We start from the raw sequence: 21,434 nt of genomic DNA, 5'->3' as shown, positions 1-21,434 counted from the left end.
CAGTCTGATGCCACAACCTTTAACTTGACTGCATTTACACACTTCTAGGGTTCAAATGTAATGACATTATTATAAATGACACAAGTGTTGCGCAAAAATGAGAGAAGGTACATTTTCCAGTGCACCTGTGGTTCCTCCAAAATAATGTTTTAAACCTGGCCTCAATAAATAAACCAGCCTATTTTTAAAGCTAATCTTATTTACTAAATTGCTTTGTTATAGCAAGCATAGACATAAACCAATGCTGTTAATGAAAATGTATCCACTTCAGCTGTGCTTGATATGGTAGCCTTGGTCCAGGACAGCATCCAAATGAATTTTAAAAAATCATTTGAGGGTCTTTTATCTTTATCTTATTTTTTTTTATCAATCTGTTGCCATTTAGAAAATTATAGGCACCTGAAATCTAAATTCTAGTTATTTAATACTATATTATTCATACATAATTACTGGTAGATTACTCGATTAAGCAGCATTTTTTTTTTCAAATTCAAAAACAATTTAAATGGCACAGTTTTGCTTTCTTAGTTCTGCCACACAAGAAAATAATTATGAATTATGAAAAAAAAACAAGGCACGCAACAGTTCATTTTTTAATTCTAAATTTAAACTCAGCAATGTACAACAAAACAATGTCATTTACAAATAAAAAAGACAAGGTAAATTCTGAATCCTTCTCACAGAAGAATTTATGTGAGTAAATCACATGGATTATCATTAGTAATAGTAATAATAATAATTAAAAAAAAAAAAAAAAAAAAAAACACCAACAAACACATTTGAGGTCTGTTAGAGCTGCATAATTATTTCCATATCGAGACTGCATTTTGCATATCAGTGTTTGATTTTTCATGGTCATCATGTGACACATTTAAGACCCGAATGTGTCTTCTTTCTAATCAGACAAAACAAAAACAAAATACATGAAGCAAATAATCAAAGCCTTACACAATCCTACATAGAGTTCCATTGTAAATTACATTAATTGCACTCTTACACATTATTAACCACAAATGTAATTGCCTTTTAATGCAGGTCTGATAAAGCCATTAATCTTTGTGACCTGTCCCAATGGATCAATGCAAACCAGGTTAATTGCTTTGGGATGTCATTTCTTAACCCTGCACAAAAAAAAAACAAAAAAAACAAAAAAAAAAACTTTCATTAGCTGAAAATATGATCATTCGCGAAACGTCGATTTACAAAAAGGTAGATTTTCTTTTTCACCTTGATGCGCACACAAGCAGACATTTTTTGATATTAAAATGTGTATTTTTTTTTTGTGTACTTATCAATAATTAAACAGCTTTTTGTAAAATCCTAAATATACTGTAGTTTTGGGAGGCTACTGTCATATTACTGTCTTGCAAACAGCATTAATGCAAGTTGAGTCTGTACGCCTTTTTTTGTTTTTCATTTAGATTAGAAACCAGACAACATAATTAGACGTGCCTCCGGTTTGCTATCTTGTGCCCCCATGCTTGCATTTGGGTTATTTATAAGAGTACTAAGAGGAACTTGTGATAAGAGACAGCTGGAAGTACCAGGTCTTTCTCAAAGAGGGCACGCTTGGGAATACAGCACAATGGAATCTAAGAGTCTGTCTGTGCCTGTCTGACAGTGATAAATGCCGTGTCACCCACAGGTAAACCACTATGGTACCTCCAGGGGTGCTGGAACTAGGGGTGCTGGGGTTACAGTTTTGTTCAATGGCTTTCAGCACCCCCACTTTAAAAATTGTTCCAGTGCCACTGGGTACCTCACCAGAATCAAAAGACACCACGGCTCTGGGGTGCTAACAATGGTTTTAAAACAAGGTGTTAGCAATATTATCACTGGCTCCCCTTTTTTCTGTTTTAAAACCCTCTGATCTTTGCTTGTATTTTATACTAATCACTTTCGGCTGGTTTCACAGTCCACGATTAGCACTAATCTTGGATTACTTTACCTAAATTAACATTAGGTGGTCGAAGACTACTGCTAATTAGGGTCTCTGAAACCAGCCGTTTATGTATTGTAATTCAAACATAGCTGGAAATCAGACACCTACAGCAAAGGTACTAGGATGCAGCAGTTTATCTTTGTGTTGAAATATTTGCATATCCTGAATGAACTAAAAAACAAAGAACCAAAAGATTCTCAACACTCTAGAGGACCTTTAAGATACAAGCATGGGGACCCTGCTTGTCCAGTGATGATGAAATAAATTTATTATTAAAGTTAAAAGCCTGCATGGAAAATTATTATAAGTACTGGAGTTTTAAATATGTCTTTAAAACAGACTAAAAGACATTCTGCATTGGGTTTAAGTTTCAAACCGAAATGGAGATGCCAATAACCACTGAACATGGTATATATTGTAATTATGATGTATTTTTGTTGATGTAACATTAAATTACACTGATATTTGGAGAGGCATCATGTAAAGTGCATCTGGCAGAAAATCAATGCTCCATTTAAAGGAATCGAACAAGCAATTTCTACAGCACAAGAATAGATGTGATGTTCCATGTTCGGGAAGGTCATGAGTATAAATACTACTGGCTGTTTTGTATGATGTACAGCTATGGCTTACAGTTTTGCATCACCCTATAGAATTAACTCATTTTCCTTCATAAAGTCAAATGAAACCTGCTGAATAATGTTAACATATTGTATTGCATACCGCTTTGCAGTTTTCAATATACTTAACCAAAAATTTGACATTTCAAAATCTAACATGAAATACTGTACTACTATTATGGCTTCCAGCAGACTTTTTGTGATATCATGTTGTAGTTTCTTTGGTTACATGATGTTAAATAAAATATCTAAATTATGCTCATATAGTTTTTTTTTCTATTATCATTCTCGGTGATGCAAAACTTTTGCCCATAGCTGTACAATAGATTCAAAATGAAGACTGAATTTAATTTACTTTTTAATTTAATTAATTGGATATCAATCTCTGTGAGCTAAAGGGGGTCCAGTCTGCAATTCGGCCTTTCCGACAGTAGGGGGTGCTGAGCCAACCGTTTCCCTTACCAGGATTGCATTTAGAAGTCTCCATCTTTTAGGAACACCTGATAGCAAGATTGATTGGCGTTCGGCTCAATGCAGGGGTGGGGTTTGGCGTACAAAAGGGAGCGTGTTGTCTCGCCGCGGTTGGTTGTTGGGCGAGAAGCCTGAGACAAGAAAGACAGTGAGGGGTGACAGGGTGCCATTATGTGTTTGTGGTTTTGTTTCCAAAAACAGAACGTGACTGAGGAAGGCGGAGTCGAGGAGCTTTTGCACACACACAGGATTGTTTCGGGACACCACGGGTTTTCATTTGGATTTGTGTACCACCACCCACCCTCACAGTGGCCAGACTGTATATATGTAAATAAAAATCACCTATTTTGTGTTGCCAAACTCATATTGGACTTGAACTCAAATAAACTTTTTCAAAATAAACTTATTCTGTGGCAGTCATTCACGTATTCAGTTACTTCTGGCAGGAAGTGAGAAAAAACAAAAAGCCAAGGTTACAAAATGGGACCTACCAAACCGGTGCTCACTTTAGAAGTAGCTTCCAAAAGTGGTCTAGTAATGTCACAGAAGGGTTAAGCTGCAATGAACAGAAAGCAGCTCCCTGCCCACTGCACATCGATGTGCACAGAATTCGGTTGTTTGCTAGAACATGTAATAGATGAAGTAGAAGCAGCAGTCTCGTAACAATTCGGCATGTCTAGATTGATGAGATGACTATTCCTAATGACCGAATTCAGTAAATGGAAGTGATGCATGAAGCACAATACATGCCAGGGGTTTCTACCACTCACATTGCATTGCCCCACAACCTGTACACATCAATTGCCTCTTGATTTTTAAGTTTCAAGCCTGTTTATCAAAACAGTGCTACTGATAGGAGAAGAGCCGGTAACAGAAGCATTTGCTTGGGTTGAAAGTCCAAAGCAATAGTTGTTGCCATAGTATTATATGGTTGGAGTCTATGTGCAGTAATTTAAACATTAGATAAACTTAATGACTGCAAGTCACTTGTTCTCCCTCCTATCAGTATCATCCCACTATGTCCACTGTACACAATGCACAAAACGCATACACTGCCGGTTATATTTCCCAAGGAATGTCAAGGTCTAAACTGACAGCTTAACAAATAGCTCATGAACAGACCGAAAGGTGTTTGGAGGTTAATGGAAAAGAGCCAAACAAAATACTGTTTTTTTTTTTTGTTTTTTTTTAACTAATCATGTATATTGAAACATCTTGAAAGCACTCTTATTGGGGAAAATGAGTGGTCAGCTATGAGGTTTTAGTCTATGTTTTTCAACAGACAGTGAAGAATGCAGTATTGTTTGCCAGGATTGGCATCTACAGCAGAACGGTAACAATGGCTTGCTGTGTAGCGACATCAGCTTGGATGTAAGGATCTATAGTAAAAACAACAGGCACTGACAGCTGAGATGCTAGTCCATATTCTTGTTCCTTCAGCACATTATCAATCAAGGATTTCTCCCTGGGATTATGCCCAATGCTCCCTGTGCTGGTTAAACTGCTGCACCTGCCCAAGTGGATTGCAGACACTGGCACATTAACAGTGTTGGCACGCTTGCTCATTATAAATTATGTCAACAATCTCCTTGTATTAACAGTGGGAGCAGATGTTTTGTTTTCATAAGGGAGTTTATTTATGTGATGGATGAATAGACTAAAAATAAAAAAAAGTCTTTATTTAAACATTATAAGAATGCTGGGAGAAAAACTCATCAAGCTTTATTCTCATAAAGGCAATGTTTGCAACTATTCTGGCTCAATTTGTTGTTATAAAGTTGTATTGAACTAAATTATATATTGGGTTGCCAGTTTTATTTCAGTCATTGCTTTGACATGAAGATTAACTGGTAAAACATTCATTTTATTATGAATTTGCATTCAGGTGCAAATGTGAACTCTGATCTAAGTATGTATCTAAACATGAAACTTGAGCCAATATATAAAACTTTGCTATTGGATTTTTGTTCTCTGCGCTATAAAGTTTTCCAAATTATTATACATATACTGTACATTTAAAATACATGGTATATGCAAATGCATATCTTTTTTCATATGGTACCAGTATGATTTAATGTGACTCAAATTACATTAATACATAAAGGACAGTGCAAGGATGTAGCTATATCCACATGGTAATGTCAGATATTTCACGGCATTTCACAAAACGAGGGGGAAAAAATCCATTTAGGCATGTTTATACAACTAAAATATAAAATGTGCAAGGATTTACACATTGGAAGGGAAAAACAAAAACACATTGATTAGAAACTAAAAGAAAAAATGATAATTCGCACACACACACACACACACACACACACACACACACACACACACACACAGTAACATTCTGGAGACCCTTTGGGTCCATCTTACACTTTGAAATTAGCATATCCAATAATATATAGGGCAGAATTGCTTTGCTTTACCCCGTGTGCTAAATGATTACATTCTGTTCCAGCCCTCAGATGTGTGAAGAGCAAATTTCTTCAGTGCAGTTAGTCTGCCTGCTGGTGATGGGGCTGAACTCTGGCTGCAGCCATCTCTCTGTGGATTCTCTCCAGTGTTGCTGGTTGCACAATAACTCTCTTATCCGCGCGAGCTGCTTCAATAGACTCACAGTTTCTGTATGCAAAGCCTTCCTAATGAAGTCTGTATCATGCTTTCCCCCTGAAGGAAAAAGAAGACACAATGTGCTTACATTGAAAACATCAAATTAAAAGTAATGATGCTATTATGGCTGCCCGCCTACCATAGTGTAAACCTTTACTTAAATCAATTGATTTGTGTCAGTTAGCAATTTAGTTTTAATGGTAGCGTATATTTACTGTATAGCAAAGAAAAAAAAAAAGAATTGACAAACATTTTTCACAACAACATTTTAACTGCAGTTTGCCCATGGCAACTTGCATGTTTAAAATTAGATGGATAGAAATACAGTACAGAGAATATCTGTAGTAAAACGTAGCTTAATAAAGACTGATTGTCTTTGCACTGTTTTCCAATGTGTGTCTCTTGCCGTCAGTAAAAGGGGCAAGCAGTCACACAGCCTGATCTGTGTTTCCTGGTACCGCAGGACTTCTTTAATCTCCCCTAATTTCCATCCCAATGGGCTCAACAGAGAGCCCGTCTGCTCTTCAAAAATCTCTTTTCTCTTTTCGGCAAGAGCTGGGTCTTGACATTTCATTGAGAGCATTTCATTTAATATGCTTTTATCCCAGTAGCCATCAAGGAGAAGACGTGTAAAAATGAACAAACCCAATTCTATGATGCCAAACAATGTAGAAAACCAGGATTAAAATTGGCATGAAGGATTCAGTAAAGAGGGAGAGATAAAGGTACTGGTATCAGCTCTTTGGAGAGTGGACAAATACCAACAGTGCACATAACCACACAGCAATTTGAGGTTAATTAGAGAGGCTGCTGCAATTCATTATTACACTGTATCACTGCTAGGTGTAGAGTGATGGATTTGAATTTTTTTTTAAGGAAACATTGAAGACTTCGACACTATTGCTTGTCATTGTGCTGTTTTGAATCCTGCAATCTTGAAACTCTGAACACGCTCCTTCACAAGTTTTGCCTTGATTCTAAAGGCTCCAGGAGATTTGTGCTACAAAGTTCACTTCCTGTGTTCATTGTCATTAAGGTTTTCCTCAGTCTTAGATGGGCTAACATCAGCATGCCTGTGTTTGTTCAGCTGAGTCTCCTCCAGGTACTGCTGCACAGCTTTGAGGACAGCACTCTCCACCAGTCTCTTACTGAGGCTCACTAGTTCCGCATCATCAGGCTCAGCCACATGTTTTTCACCTACACATCACAACAGACAACAAGAGGTAAATTAAACACATCACCATGGTAACAGGGCAGCTTCAGATGCACTTACTACCATCTATATATAATAGATGGGCTTCAGTGAGTTACAGGAAAATTATTCCATCTTGGGTTTCTGTGCCGTTAGGTCGAGTAGTTTATAAACTGTCACAGAAACCCGAGATGGAATTATTTACCTGTAACTCACTGAAACCCATCTATTATTTGTTATAATATATGGATATTAGTATTTAATAAAAAAAGTCAATAAACAGGTGTTAAGGTTCAAATTGCAAGTTAATTTAATGAATATTTACAATGTAAATTAAGCCAGTATTAAAAATTAAATATGATTGTCTTTTTGATAATTCAGGAACGGCAAATAAAACTGGGTAGATAATGAACTGCAAAAAATAACATATTTTTAAGAAAAAGGTTAGAGTCGAAGATTATGTGTCTTACTCGCTTGTTTGGTGTTCCCGTTGGTGAAGGATGATTGTAAATCTGATTTGTTAAAAGTGCCTAAAAACCAAGTATTGTGTGTGTTGTCAGGTGATTTAAAACAAGACTTTGTGTTTGAAAGTGGTCTCGGGGTGCACAGGACTCAAATATGCCATTTTGACGTCACTACTGCACAATTATGCCTTTTTTTTAATGGTTCAGGATGCAAATACAGTATAGCCTTCATCCATGTATTTATAAATAGATAGATAGATAGATAGATAGATAGCTATGGCCAAACATTTTACATCTATAAATGTTGGATTGTGACAAAATAAAAACATAAAAAAATAATAAAACTATACCAACATATTTTAGATCTTTTACAGTATTTAACATCATGTAATCAAAGAAACTACAAAATGATATCTGTAAAAGTCTACCAGAATCCATAATAGTGGTACAGTATTTCATGTTAGATTTAAAAATGTCACATTTTGAAATTGTCAGTTTTTGGTTAAATATATGGGGAAAACTAGAAAGCGGTATGTAATTCAATATGTTAACATAACATTATTCATCAGGTTTCATTTGACTTTATGAAGCAAAATTTGTTAATTCTATAGGGTAATGCAAAACTTCTGGCCATAGCTGTATATTGGTGTTCTCAAGTGAACATATGACCCTGTCATTACTGTCTCACATTTGACATCCATTTTAATTTTGTGCTGGTAGTAGCAGTGGAACACATTCTGACATAACTAAAACATAATGAAACCTGTTAATTGCACAAAACATGATGCCTTTGCTACCTCATGTAATCAAGATTCTGAAAGAAACATAACATAAAAACACAAGGGCTCTCTATAGACTGGGTGATGCCATTCAAATCAATGTTACATTCGGTCACCCCATTTCAAAAGTTCACATTATGTAGTTTAGGCAGTGAATCATGTTGTGCAATAAGCAGGTATTGGAATTTATTTGAAGAAAATCATTGCAATTACATTTGTTTTTTTAACAAAAATCATGCAACCCTGCCAGAATTTCAGGTCTGTGTACTGGGATTGGCTTTGATGTCATACGGCAAATCGCACACAATCAGCAAACTATTACATGCAAACACTTTTAAGATAGTTGTTTCTTTTTGTTTTATTTGACATCAACTTAGATTTCTTAACTAATCATGAACTCTACAATCTAACTTTCTAATCAAGTTAAGCAAGAGTCTTGTATTTCAATATGTTCTGCAGTTAAATATGAATATCCCTCAATTGAATGGCAGATATCTGGCTGTCAGACTAAACCAGCTATGCAGAATCCATGGTCAAAGTACCCATTTCTACTTCAGTTTGAGAGAGGCACGGCTATAATGCTATAATTTACAATCTGTCAGACTTTGACCCAGCTGAATCAATAGGAGAGAATTAGTTCCCAGTTTCTGAAAAAATTACTACTCATCTTCCACGTATACAGTACTGTACACAAAAGGCTGTTGGCACCTGATGAGTTTGTATTTATACTCTCTGCAAATAATTCTTCATTTAAAACACAGCTCAAGGTAACACAGAAGACCAAGAAAAGCATGAAAGGTTCAGGTACACCAACAGACATAGCCTGCCCCACTGCACTTTACCAGTCTTCAAGTAGTAGCCGTTAAAATAAGACTTCAGTATTATGTTATTCAATCATTCCCTGTCAGTAACACAGCTTTAAGTAACAATAAGTGATACTAAATCGGCTCTATATCAGTGAGAATATTATTTTAGAAAATGGTAGTTGTTTTTAATCATTAGATATAATAAAATAAAAGAGCAGAAGGTTAACACTATGTATGTCAATTTGAAATCCCATGCAGCCTGTTCACTAAAGAAAATCAAGAGTGCCGCAATACAAAATATTCATAGATCAAGAATACAAACGTTTTACTACATGCACCGACGCAGACTTTCAGAAGGATTTTCACCCTGACAGATGCTGGCTTAAACCTGATGACTAAATTCAAGCCAGTCCATTCATCAAAATGAAGATGAAATCTGGCCCCAGACCCTGTCCATATACTCTCTCTATCTAGCTGAACGCCAGCAGTGCTGTACAAGCTGGATCTGAACACAACAGCATTAAAATCACTTACAGATTCTCTCCTCGGCTCTTGGGAAAGGAAAGCAGCACAACTGTCCCATGACACCCTGCAATTATTTTTACGTTTCCTTTCTTCCTTTCCCTTGGCAAGCACCTTTGCAGAAATCCAGTAACACTCAGACCTGCTTCTTTCTACTGTGACAGAGAACGGGGGACTAGAAGCTACAGTGAGCAGAGAAGCTCCGCCTCCCGGTCTCGCTGCCTCTTGGAATTTGCAATAGGATGGACAGTGAGAAACAGCTCCCAAGCCTATGTGTTACTCATTACCCCAAGCACTCTTATCTGGAATAAATGTATAACAGTGTGATACTACAGTAACAGATCCATTTAATATTATTTGCTCTTTAATTACAGGAAATGCCAATGGTTATACACACAGAAACACTCAAGGTGAACAGTAACATCTTTTGTATTGTATGCAGCTCATTTATGCAAATTACTTAATTGATTTACAGATAATTGTATACTGATTCTGGGTGTGAAACGAATCACTATTTTAAAATTACAATTTTTGGAAAAGCGGTCCACTTTCAAAAAAACATAACATTAACAAATATCACTGTCATATTATGTGGAGGGAGTAGCTTGGTTGTGCACAGCTCAAAACAGGGATCATTTGTGAATTTTCCTGGTTTTCGTCAGAATTCTAGCAGCAGTGTTCTACATGAGCTGTAAGAGAGATACCACCCATTTTGGGATACCAGAGACAAGTGTCTTACAGTAATCAATTCTAGATTTAAGTGGAGCTATCTTAAGTACTTTCAAGTTGTTTGTTCTCAGTTTTGTACATTACTATTGAATTTTCTTCTTTCAAAAAATAGTACATACTAGAGTAAAAGCTTTGAAAATATGGCCCCTAATATCTTAAGCATGCCAGTCGAATATTGGTGACAAGCCATTTTCAACGGATGGCTTATTATATTGATCAACTTAAACCTTTATATCAATGGTCCGTTATTCCTATGATATTTTTTTTGTTTTGTTTGTTTAACTTTATACAGGGTAGTATTACATTTCATTCCACTGGTGTCTTTAATAAAAAAAATAAAAATAAAAATAAAAAAAATCATCACATAGAAGACTGTAGACACAAACCTAATATTTGTATTAATTGTGTTCACCAACATTATATATTTTTTGGTGATTTACGAGTGATAAAATTGCTTCTAGATCTCATTTGAAAAGAGACTAAATAAATACATAAATGTTCTTTAATGCTGGTAAATATGGCTGCTTTGGGCAACAGAAAATAAAAATTTGCTTTTGAACACATTTACATAATTTAGCTGATTTAACAGAAAAGCGTGCAAATGCAAATGATGTGCTTGCAGTGTTAAAGGTTTCTGTGGGTTCTGGCATTACATTTATTGACCTTGTTTACAACCCTGGACTTCAGATCAGGGTGTGTGTGTGAGTGTTTCTTTTTCCTACATGGTGATTCATAAACAATGAACCATATAATTGTACTGTAATTCTTGACATGTATTTTTTGTATACAACTGTAAGTCGCCCTGGGTAAGGGCATCTGCTAAGAAATAAATAATAATAATAATAATAATAATAATAATAATAAGAAAGCTTTATGACAGAGCATGCCTGAATTGAGATCCGCTCTTGGCCTGACACATGGTAATTATTTCACTCTAGGTAGCTAGGGCATGGTCCAATGGTCAGGGGCACATTCTGTCCTAATTCTTGTAATTTGTTCTTGGGTTTTTCAGTGGTTTTCAGTGTGCCTATCAAATAAGTGCAAGTTTGGCAAAACTCTTCTGTATTTAAAAATGATAATAAAAATGTAACCAGTATAATTTATCCTTTTTTCCTGAAGGCACGTATAAGGCCACAAAGTGACATGAATCTCTGCTAAAAGTGCTGTTTTCATTCTCCTCAAAGTCAATTCATATTTGAAGGTGAATATGAATATGAATAAAGCATAAGTATAGGATAAGGTATTTGAGCCTGAAAGACCTAAGACATGCATGGAGCAGGGGTATGCCAGTGATGATGAAACATGTTAGTCAAATATTGTACCTACTTTACCAATATTCATTATTTGGGATCTTAGTACTATTTGACACTGTAAATCATGAGATTCTTCTTGACAGATTAGAGTGTTTATTTGGTATCTCTGGCACTGCCCTTAAATGGTTGCACTCTTATCTGACACGGTGCCAACAATTCATCTCCCTGGGCGGGTTTAGTTCTGAGGTTGGGTCAGTAACACCTGGTGTCCCACAAGGCTCTATCCTGGGCCACCTCTTATTTAGTATTTATATGTTTCCCCTCGGCCACATATTAAGATCACATGGTCTGAATTATCATTTTTACGCAGATGGCACTCAAATCTATATTCATTCTAAACCTGATATTGATGCTGCTGCCTCTGTTCTTACTCCCGATATAAAATGTTGGATGTGGCAAAAATTTTTACATCTAAATTGTAATAAGACTGATGTTATGCTATTAGGTACGTCCCATCAGCTACGTAAAACCAATGCTGTAAATTTGTCAGTTGATGGTACCATGCTTGAGTTCAGATCTAAAATGAAAAATGTTGGTGTGGTTTTTGCTCCTGGGTTAACTTTTGAACCACGTGTGTTGAATACTGTCAAGGTTTCATTTTTTCACCTCAAAAATATAGCTAGGCTTCGACCTATGCTCTCTGTATCTGCGGCTGAAAAATTGGTTCACGTGTTTGTTTTCTCTAGGATTGATTATTGTAAACGCCCTGTGTTGGAGGCCTTGCATTGGCTGCCTGTTAGGTTTTGAGTGGATTTTAAAATCATTCTCCTGACCTACAAGGCTCTCCATGGGCTGCCTCCGCTTTATTTGTCAGATCTTTTAACCTTCTACACACCCACTCGCAACCTCTGCTCCACCGATCTTAGACGGTTGTGTGTCCCTTCTGCTCGCCTGCACTCTATGGGCGACAGGGCCTTCTGTTGCTATGCCCCAAAACTGTGGAACTCTATTCCGTTAGAGATCAGGGATTCAGCAACTTTGAGTGTTTTTCAATCTAGCTTAAAAACATACTTTTTTAGAAAGGCATTTTTATAATGTTTCCTTGTTTCTGTTTTTGTTTCTACGTGTTATTGTTTTTGTTGCATTTATCTTTGTTCTGTGAATTGCTCTGAGACGATTGCTTTTATGTGCGCTATATAAAATAAAGTTTATTGTTACTAATAGCCTGGAATCAGCGTCTCTATTTATACCACAAGTATGTAAAACCTCATTTAGATTCATTGTGCCAAGCTCTAAATCTCAACCAGAAAGCCGTTCAGATTTCTATCAAACCCATAGTTTCTGAACCTAGTAACCAGCAAGGGTTCTCTTTGATGAGAGGGAGTTCTTTCTTTATTTATTTTTACTTTTACCCTTTACTTTACCAGGACAATAACCTTTTTATTAATGTCTCAAAAGAGAACCAATGATTCAGGAAGATGCCCAAGGCTAAATGAGTACAGTGTTTTATGATGTGGTTTCTATTCTGTTTTATTAGACGTTGTTTAGCTATTAAGTTATCAAGGAACTTAAGTCAAATTATTTATAAAAGCCAATTCAACATGATAGGGTAAGAGACTGTGATGTCACAAAATGGGAAAAGAAATGTATTCAAGATATTTGTGTAAGCTGTTCATTTTTTGTTTTGTTTTTAGTTTAACTTTTTGAAGAGGTCAATTGAAGTACTAAGTCGTACTGTACAGAGTATTTTAAAGATCTTAAACTTTCTAACTTGACCTGTTTTTCATCAAACTACCATAAGGCTGAACTATTACGCTGCACTGTATTTCAAACACACTTCCATACAGTAACATCTACAATAATTTACAATCGAGCTGTAGCCAAATTTCTTTCACACAATATCAAAAACCAGCCAAGGTATGGAAGTAGTATATCCTGCATTAAACAAGAAATTATCTGCACCCTGATGTTCTTACCAAAATAAAAGAGGTAATAATATTTATTGTAATAATAAAGATTTATTATTACAAGGACCTTGACATCAGCTTTCCTTTTAAATCATACTTCAATCTAAAGGTTGATTCATGATTATGTTCCTTTCCAAGGAGGTTTATCACAAGCCTAAAAAAAGCTGAAGGTACATTCTTTGATAGGACCAAGTGCAAAAAGTACTTTATCTCAACTGAACATGGAACGGTTAAGATAAACTAGAACCTAGCTAAAGACGACAACGGTAAATATGGGCATAAAAAGGTAAAGGCACACATGTGTTTGCTGACCCATGCATCTGTGAAATCTGTGACTCAACACGGTTTCTGAGATCTGAAATGCTGAAAGTGCAGCAACATTGGTCACAGAGCCATTTTACAGAAATGGTTCATCCTATTAAAAGGTATCCACAAAAAAAACAAAATCATTTGTAGAACTGGCTCAGAAATCCCTCTGCTGTCCATGCTGTTTAAAGTGGACTACATGGTAATGAAAGTAGATTAGTCCACCTGATGGAGAAACAAGAGCAATTTTGTAATAGTCTGACTCACTGTAAAACAGAGTGTTGGACTGCAAACAGATCATTGGATTCCATGATTCCAATGATCTGTTTGCAGTCCAACATTCACCACCAAAAACTGTACTGCTTAAAAAAAAAAAAATTGTCAAAGAAAGAAAAAAAAAAGAGATCACCTTACTCTTACTGGTCTTAAATTACAAATTGAACATATAATGTGTATTGTGCTACTATTTTGCTTTACACAACTCTCAAGAACACATCAACAATTCAATTAAAACAGGCAATTCAATTCAAAGTACTTACTTTATATTTATATATTGTATTGTTCATTCTGGCACGGATTATCCTCGTGATGAAATTTAAATCAAAGGCATTGAGCCTTATAATAAAATTCAAGGACCAGTGGACCCTTCATGTCATGATGTTTTTTTAAGCATTTTTTATTTGGCAGTGTAACAGGGGATGTGTTACGTGTGTGGGTAGTCACTGGAAAATACTGACACAGATACAAAGCATTGGTGTTGATACACCGCTCAGGCACGCAGATTTATTATCAACACAAGTGCTGACACTAGGGTACCAGCAATGGTAACCCTAGTGTCACATTTAATAGAGAAAACAAAACAAAGCTAAAAATAAAAGGTTGCCACACAAAATGGCGACCGCTAGTCCCACTACAAGGAACGTCCTGCTCCAGGAACCTACTACGGTAACCCTCTCTATACTGTGTTGAGATCAACATCCCCTGAAATGACCTACTTCTGTTGCTCCTGAAGTCCCGCCCTCCCAGCAACTCGGGCCGTACCGATGGTCCTGGCTGGGCAAGCGCCTTCACAGACACCGTCTTGTAGTTAAAGGGTTCCGTAGCAGTAGCTCCTGCATAGCGGACGCTCCCCTCCTTGATGTCAACAAACACACAGCGCCCGTCTGGGGGTCAATGGCATTGCAAATCGCCCGAGCTGTGCACAGCATCCCCGGGCATGCCCCCCAGCCAATCCGGAACTCCCGATCAGTTTAGCGCAGGGCGAGCCTCCTGCTCAGCTGGTCGCTTAGCAACGCATCTCCGGCTGCACGTCGCAGCTGATTTCTCTCAGGCACACACGCACACTCCACAAAACAGCGACAGGGCTCCCTGTGACAGGCAACTCAATTACATAGAATACACACACACAGTCAAATTTGGTACTGAAGCACACACACATGTGTACTGGGAGGCAGTTAATTTTAATGTGTAAATGACACCTGAAAATAGATTTTGGACAGAGTGCAATGACACTTCCTTTTAACGGCAACTTTTTTCACAGAAAAAAACGTAAATTAAATCAATTTTACTTTTAAACACATTTCTCAGTTGTGACTGAGACACACGAATGGCTTAACAGGTACGAATAAAATGACAACATTATTATATTTATTGATTAAGTTTGAAATGGAGGGGAGAAGTACAAACGCGAGTCTAAACTGCCATTATGCAGCAAATAAACTAGCTGATCGTGGGACTTACACATTTAAAATACTGTACAGTCAGCACTCGGATATACGACAGATACACGTCAGTCGTGTTTTACCATCCTTGTATTAAGAAACAAATCAATCCCCATTGTATACATGTAACAAATTAATGCACTTACCCATCACATGCGATTTCCGACTCCGTCACAAGTTTTCTGATACAAAGCTCATCTTTTCAATGTTACAATTTATTTATCTTTTTTTTCTTCTCGCAGGCCAAATCAGTCTGTCTTTATTGTGCAGTTACACAGCGCTTCCTCCAGTTTCACAAGACGAAAATGCAGCAAAAACAAAGCGAACGAGACAAGCTACGGTAATGTAAAACAGTTAATCATTAAACAGTTTTAGATACTGTGATGCATTTAAAAAAAAAAAAAAATCTGTGCTCTTTAGTTTCTTTTGTGCATTTTCATTTGCAAGTGAACTGTGACATTAGGGCCTTATCGAGCACTATATTCTGCAATTTTGAAAACTGACTTTGGATGCTATTTTAATTCTGGAAACTTTTTCCATTCTTTTTTAATCGTTTGTCCAAATTGCATTGCCTTTTATGTTTTATGCAGTTCTGTGCATGTGTAATATTTTTATTTAATTTTGCTGTTGGGTTGTTAATGGAATTTTACATACTGCTACAATACGTACCAGATTTAAAAATATGTACTGTATTACAGTCCATGTGTCCAGTCGTCTCTTTTGGCAAGTGATATTTTCAGAATCATATCGTTCTGAATTAAAATACTACCTCTGTTGAAAATATAGTACTGTACCAACAAAACCAATACAGTACATCTAAATGGAAGCCTACTTATTTTAAAACACTGTCCATTCAGCTATGTATTTATGACATTGTATCTTTTTTGTGTTCCCTGAAAAATGGACTAGGGTTGGAATGGGCCGAAATTAAATAATCAGATATGTGTTACAATTGTTTAATTGTCACTGAAGTCACAATTTATAGGGTCGGATATGCGAGTGCTGACTGTCTTTATAATTGAGAACTTTTGATTCTGTATTACCATTTGAAGGCACTATAATATATTACTGCATTTTGTAAATGAAACATTTCTTTTTCAACTACAACTTCACAAACAAAAATGAAGCCGACTTTACAACCAGGCGCTGCACAATAATTGGAAGAATACATTTACTTGAAGATCAAGCAACAAATAATTTCTATAGAAGCAAATGCTAATGATTACAATTGCCAATTATGACAATCCTATATGCATAACTTATTATCATTATGACCAAATGGTACTGTTAGTGCACAGTAGGTGTGTGGTGACTATTTCCAGTGGCCAAACCATATGAAGATGATACAAAATTCTGTATAAAACAATCCCATTTACATTAGATAATTAAATAACTCATCTAATTCAGCAACCAAACATGTAACTGATCTCTGTTTGTTTACAAGGTTGAAATGTTAGTCAACCCGATATCTGAGCACCACAGGAATTTAAAACGTTCCCTCCATCTTTAAATTGTAGTTAGATGGTGAATAAAAATAAATAAATAAATAAATAAATAAATAGATAAATAAATAAATAAATACAAACCCTAAACATAACACCAGTATAATATGAAAAGTCTTGGGTGGGTTAACCTGACAGCTGTGCATGGATGAAAATAAGACTCCCATTACATAGCAGTTTGATCCTGGTTTTAATAAGACAGACCTCAGCTTGTTACCTATGCACTGTGGCTGATCAAGCGTGTAGTTAAACCCGGAATGGGTGAAAATGCTATGCAAGAGGAGTCTTATTTCCATCCCTGCTGTGTGCCAAAGACACATAATAAAATTGTGGTTCCTAATAAAGTTCTTAGCATGTAGTATGTGCCCCGTCACTATTATAACAAAGTCCTCAAAAGCAATCATATGTCACTCCCAGTGGAGCCCAGACTGCCACATAGCAGATTTATAAATATTATTTTCAGTTGGGACAGTTGCCTAGCTATTGCTTTAGCAGGAAAGCAGTTCTGTTTATCAGCAAGCTAGAACACCACAGTGCAGAACAAGATACAGTATATGTTAATGAACAATGCATAGCTTTTTAAAATTGTTTTTACTTCTTGGTCTGTATTGCATTACCCCTTCCAGAAAGAAGCCAAAGTGAGTGAGATTAATACATGTTCCACTGAAACTAAATCAGCTGGGTTCTCCCTTGAGGAACTGAGCCCTTTGAGCTGAAGCATAACTTTGAAACACATTTTTCTATCATTTCAGGCCTGTAGAATTTCTGCATTCATTTAAAACTGTTCCACGCTTAAGGGTTTCTCTATTTGATTTAATGTCTTAACAGTTTCGTGCAAGGGAACTTCATGGCTATAACCATGACCTGAAAAATGAGAGATTTAAAATAAAATAACATAGAATTGAAATCAGAAGCAGCTGCCGTTTGAGTGGAGAGTGTGGCCCAATGCTTGAATGTTTATACACCTGGTGAGGGCTGCAAATGTTTTACTCCTACACCGTCTACTGGTATGAATACAAAACAGTATGTATTAAAGGTTTTGGGCTCTCGGCAGTGTCTAGAAAATAATGCAAATCCCCAATGCCAATAATGTACATATATAGGAGATCTCTGCACGATCAGAAGCATTTGTTCTGCCATCAATCAATCTTAACTAGTCCATTCATTCTTGTGAGCTTCTTACAGAGCTTTAAATTAATCAACATACAGTATTACAGTATTCGAAATTGCAGGGTTTTATACTTGTTGGTAAGTATGAATATAAAACTCCAATAACATTTCCTGAAGTTTGGTATGTGCCCTAAGTTTTGAAATAATAAAGTGTGTTTATTTTGATAATCTTTAGAAAACTTGTACAGTACCCAGCCATTAGTGCTGCATACATTACAGTGCAGTAATTCATATATAATTTAGATACATTTATACCAAGTGTCTTAGCTCAGGGGAGCCCATGTGACAAAGCAGATTATAATATTTAATCATCACGGAAGACTCATTATTATAATTTTTTTCCCTGCAGAAAATAAATTTAAAACATGGTAAAATGCCAGATCAGCTACTTAGAAAATGATAATACCGATTTGCATTCTGAGTTTGTATTGGGGTCTGCTGGCTGAATATGTACACACATTACCAACAGTAAAACATATTGCTCTCAAATTATTCATATTCAAATCATTATCGTAGTCCATCTTCAAAGCAAAATATCATTACCATTTACAGTACATCTTTACGAGAGTCACTTAAAACATCTAATAATTGGTTAGGACTCAAGCGATACTGGTCACTGTCAAGACTGTTACTATTTGTTTATTTAGCAGACGCTTTTATCCAAGGTGACTTACAGAGACTAGGGTGTGTGAACTATGCATCAGCTGCAGTCACTTACAACAACGTCTCATCTGATCTATAACACATTCACAAACTTGCTCAGCGTCTACTGGCCGTTCTGTCACAAATTAATTTAATTCTGTCTAATCTCATCCTACGAGAAAATGAGTCATTATCATAATGTATTATTGTTGCCATTTTTTTTTTTTTTTTTTACTGTGCACCTTCCAGCACTAAGCCACGAGAAAGACTTACTGTAGCATTGGTTAATGACAGGCAAACAGAGGGAGAAGTGCTGTTAGACTGAGGTCAATATGACTGTGCTTCCAGGAATTTTCAATCACACGTGTTTACTGGCAGTGTCACTGTGATTATTGTGTCTGTGAGGCCTGTGCCAACTCTAAAATGTTTAAAAAGAAGTAATGAAGAGCTGTCTAAAGTGGCAGCGAAGTGTTCTAGGATGTTCAGGTAAGCAATGGGTGCACAACAATTCATCCCCGACAATAATAATAATAATAACAATGTGAATTTACAGTTGTCAAATACAGTACTGCAGAAAGGACGAGATTAGACAGAATGAAATTGAATTGTGACAGAATGGGCTTAAAATTGCACATTCTAACTCCTTTCATGTCTTCGGTGTATATAAATTGCTAATTTATATAGACATTTTAATAACTGTTGCTGTTTTGTAATTCTGTGTTATTCCCCCTGTGACAGAAATACAATGATTCTTGGTTGTAAATCTCCCTCCCGACCTGTAAGGGAGCTAAGCAGTGAGAACTGCTTGGTAGTTCCTTGGACGGGCTGGTCTGACAGTTCTTTCCCAGGGTTACAGGGAAGTAGGCCAGCCTGGAAGGGGGCGAGACTCTGTTGCAATAACGCATTGACCCGGAAGGGAAACGACGTGGCAGCCGCAGACTGGAGAGGCGGTTGCACTCGTTTACCAAGGGGTCATGTGTGACAGCATAAAAGGGGACAGAGAATCGTAATCTGTTCCTTCGCTTCTGGTTTTTGTATTCACCATAGAAGCACTGTGAGAGACCCCAGAGAATGTAACAGTTTTGTAAGTGTTTTGTTTGTGTTTGTGTCTGTTAGTAATTGTCTTGTTTGTGAATCACTAGACAACAAACACGTTTGCGGAGCTGTCGCCTTGGGCCAGCACAAAGCCGGAACAACACTTCACCACTGTCACGGAATAAACTTGTATCACCCACCACGAGCACTACTGCACGCACCCAGGACTGGTGACCGTGTTTGTATTATTGTGGGGCGGATATTATTGTTTATTATTTGGGACTGCAATCCTCTTGTTATTTACCCCGTGCAGTACACATTGGTGTGTATTGCCGGGGGATTATTGTTTGGTCGCCAGACCTGGAAACCATTAATAAAATCCTTTCTAAACCGGATTACAATCATCTCTGTCTGTTTCATTCACACACTGCATCACTCCTGCACCTGCATCCACTCAACCACTTTGTCACACCCCCCAAAACACCAATGCTAAAAATAAACACACAATAGGTAGATCATTATTAGTTTTGCTCAAATTCTTACACCAAAAAATAAATTAAAAAAATGAGCAAGTAGCTATGACATGGTTCAAGCAGCAGCTCCCTGCATTATAATGAAACAAGTAGGAGACATAACATAATAATAAACAAAACACAATCTTGAGAAGTGCATCAATTTCTGTTTTCATTTACTTTTGTGTAATACATTCTCACTACCTTACGTAGTTCTGCTTTTTAACTAGTAAAACGTGTGCTTCACGAAAGCGTAGTTGACTTTCCGATGAATCACCAAGAACCCCGTAGTATGCTTAACAGCATTTTTCCTGAATCGAGTGTCAAGCAATGCACCATAACAAAACTGTAAATCCTTTGCAACTGTAAATTTCAAGAACCATGAAACTATATAAAGTCTCGCAAATGTAAACGTCTAACATTATGTACATCCAGTTGTTCATCATTGTGATGCAGAGCACTCTCCATTGCCTGACGAAGTTTCTATTTTGATCTTTTTTGTCCCCAAAGCTGTCTTGTTTGTACAGGTTTTGTAACAGTGGTTAGCAAACTACAGTTGCGCCGACACTGCAGATCGAACAACTCATTTGATCACTATCGTTATTAAACTCCAGCCATGGGTACATCTTCAGCCAGTTTGCCTGAAAATCTGGCTTTTTTTTTCTTTTTTAACATTCCCTTCACTGACATCGCTTATTTGTGCTAAGGCTGTATCTATTATTTGTTTATTATTATTTGTTTATTTAGCAGACGCCTTTATCCAAGGTGACTTACAGAGACTAGGGTGTGTGAACTATGCATCAGCTGCAGAGTCACTTACAACTACGTCTCACCCGAAAGACGGAGCACAAGGAGGTTAAGTGACTTGCTCACGGTCACACAATGATTCAGTGGCTGAGGTGGGATTTGAACCGGGGACCTCCTGGTTACAAGCCCTTTTCTTTAACCACTGGACCACACAGCCTCTAGTTTAATCTATGTATTAGTCAGTGGTGTGTGAGGAGTTTAGTAAGAAACCCTGAATATTTATTTATTACCAAATTACCCACTGTACTTTTTCATTATGAAAGTTTATGTTGTTTTTAAATTGGACTTTTTTTATACCATTTGATTTCTACAATGGAAAAGTGACCTATATGTTATTTTTTTAACAATTAGGTTGTGAATCACTCAGAAAACACTGCTTTG

At 36.7% G+C, this 21,434-nt stretch overlaps 1 protein-coding gene across 4 annotated transcripts in view; it reads right to left on the bottom strand.

The window, feature by feature from the left end:
- Positions 1 to 594: 594 nt before the first annotated feature.
- Positions 595 to 21,434, bottom strand: part of LOC117403176 (A-kinase anchor protein 7-like) — a 58,823-nt gene continuing 37,983 nt past the window's right edge. The window contains exons 8-9 of one of the 4 annotated variants that reach the window (XM_059024056.1): positions 6,720 to 6,843; positions 595 to 5,703 (exon numbers count right to left, since the gene is read on the bottom strand). In XM_059024056.1, the coding sequence (XP_058880039.1) occupies positions 5,691 to 5,703; positions 6,720 to 6,843 (137 nt within the window). In that variant the 3' untranslated portion in view covers positions 595 to 5,690. Of the gene's footprint in view, positions 6,844 to 9,421; positions 9,579 to 21,434 lie in introns of those variants that run through there. The other 3 variants (XM_034004974.3, XR_009328697.1, XM_059024055.1) reach the window with 3 other exon arrangements.

The sequence above is a fragment of the Acipenser ruthenus genome, chromosome 5, assembly GCF_902713425.1.
Source record: "Acipenser ruthenus chromosome 5, fAciRut3.2 maternal haplotype, whole genome shotgun sequence".
Taxonomy (NCBI): domain Eukaryota; kingdom Metazoa; phylum Chordata; class Actinopteri; order Acipenseriformes; family Acipenseridae; genus Acipenser; species Acipenser ruthenus.
The sequence above is the reverse complement of the archived record's forward strand: the minus strand, read 5'-3'. Positions and strand labels throughout refer to the sequence as shown.